The sequence below is a fragment of the Geospiza fortis genome, unplaced genomic scaffold (assembly GCF_000277835.1).
Source record: "Geospiza fortis unplaced genomic scaffold, GeoFor_1.0 scaffold78, whole genome shotgun sequence".
Classification (NCBI taxonomy): Eukaryota; Metazoa; Chordata; class Aves; order Passeriformes; family Thraupidae; genus Geospiza; species Geospiza fortis.
The window spans coordinates 1,554,932-1,556,396 of NW_005054339.1; the positions used below are offsets into that span (position 1 = coordinate 1,554,932).

Genomic DNA, 1,465 nt, shown 5'->3' on the forward strand with positions numbered 1-1,465 from the left:
GGGCACCCCCGGCGAGCACCGGATACCCCGCCACCGGGCATCCCCACCACCGGGCATCCCCACAGGGCGTCCCACCAACCGGGCACCCCTGCAGGACACCGAACATCCTGGTAACAGGCAGCCCCGCTGAGCACGGGTGTCCCACCAGTGGGCATGAGTTTCCCAGCACCGGGCAGGCTGCCACCAGACACCCCCATCACCAGAGGATACAAAGCATCCTGCCATCGGGCACCCCTATAGAGCCCTCCACCCCCTGGTAGTGGGCCCCTCACTGAGCACCAGCTGTCCCACCACTGGCACAGGCATCCCAGCACCAGGCTGGGTACAGGCATCTCAACAGCAACCACCCCCACCAGGCATCCTGGTGCCAGGCACTTGCATTAAGTTGGGCATCACCATTCAGGGCAGCTGCTCCATTCCTGGGCCTCTGGGCACCAGGAGCTGCCACCAAACACTGGACAAGCCTGGATCGGGCACCCACATCAGGCACTGGCAGCCCCATACAGAATGCCCTCAGCTGGCACCACACATCCCTGTATGGGGTACCTGCACCAGGTATTCCAGCACTGGGTGCCCTCACCAGGCACTGGGCATCCCAGTACTGGACACTCACACTGGTGCCCATACTGGGCATCCCCGTACTGGGCATTCCAGTACCACCCCGTGCTGGCCAGCCCACAGGGAGCACAGGCACAGCAGCACCAGCCAGGATGTGGCACAGTGCTGTGGTGTCCCCTGAAGCCCTGGGCACAGCACGAGCAGACAGCTGTCACTGTCACCACGTGCCAGCCCTTGTCCCACCAGTGCCCTGACCCTGGCAGCCAGGCTGTGCACAGTGGTGACCCTGCTCCTGTCTCTGTCCCCAGACTGCAGCTTCACCTGCCACTATCGCTGCCGGGCCCTAGTGCAGCTGGACTGCGGTGGCCCCCCAGGCGCTGGTGACGAGGACGATGGCAATGAGCAGGTGTTGGAGAAGGACACCAACGTGGTACGGCCTGGGGCTGTCTGTGAGGGAGGGCTCGGGCAGGGGGTGGCACACCTGGGGGCTGTGCTGGGCTGGGGAGGGCAAAGCTGGGCTGTGCCATGTCAAGCCATGTCATGGCATGCCAGGCTGTGCCAAGCCTTGCTGGGCTGGGCTTAGCTGAGCTGAGCTGTGTGAGGCTGACATGCCAGGCTGTGCTATGCCATGCCAGGCTGCACCATGTCAGGCTATGCTGTGCCATGCTGGGCTGTGCCAAGCCTTGATGGACAGCACTGCGCTGGGTTGGCCTGAGTAAGGTCGCGCCAATGCCGTGCTGTGCCATGCCTTGCTGGGCTGGGCTCGGCTGTGCTGAGCTGAGCGAGGCTGACATGCCAGGCTGTGCTATGCCATGCCAGGCTATGCTGTGCCATGCTGGGCTGTGCCAAGCCGGGCTGTGCTGTGTCGTGCCCGTGCTGCGCTGCCCGCCCCGCACTGTGCCCGAGC

The 1,465-nt window shown here is 64.8% G+C and overlaps 1 protein-coding gene across 1 annotated transcript in view; it reads left to right on the top strand.

The window, feature by feature from the left end:
• RASSF1 (Ras association domain family member 1) overlaps positions 1 to 1,465 on the top strand; it is a 5,927-nt gene that overhangs the window by 1,151 nt on the left and 3,311 nt on the right. Inside the window, exon 2 of the mRNA XM_031058230.1 lies at positions 805 to 988. Within this exon, the coding sequence (XP_030914090.1) occupies positions 805 to 988 (184 nt within the window). The remainder of the gene's footprint in view (positions 1 to 804; positions 989 to 1,465) is intronic.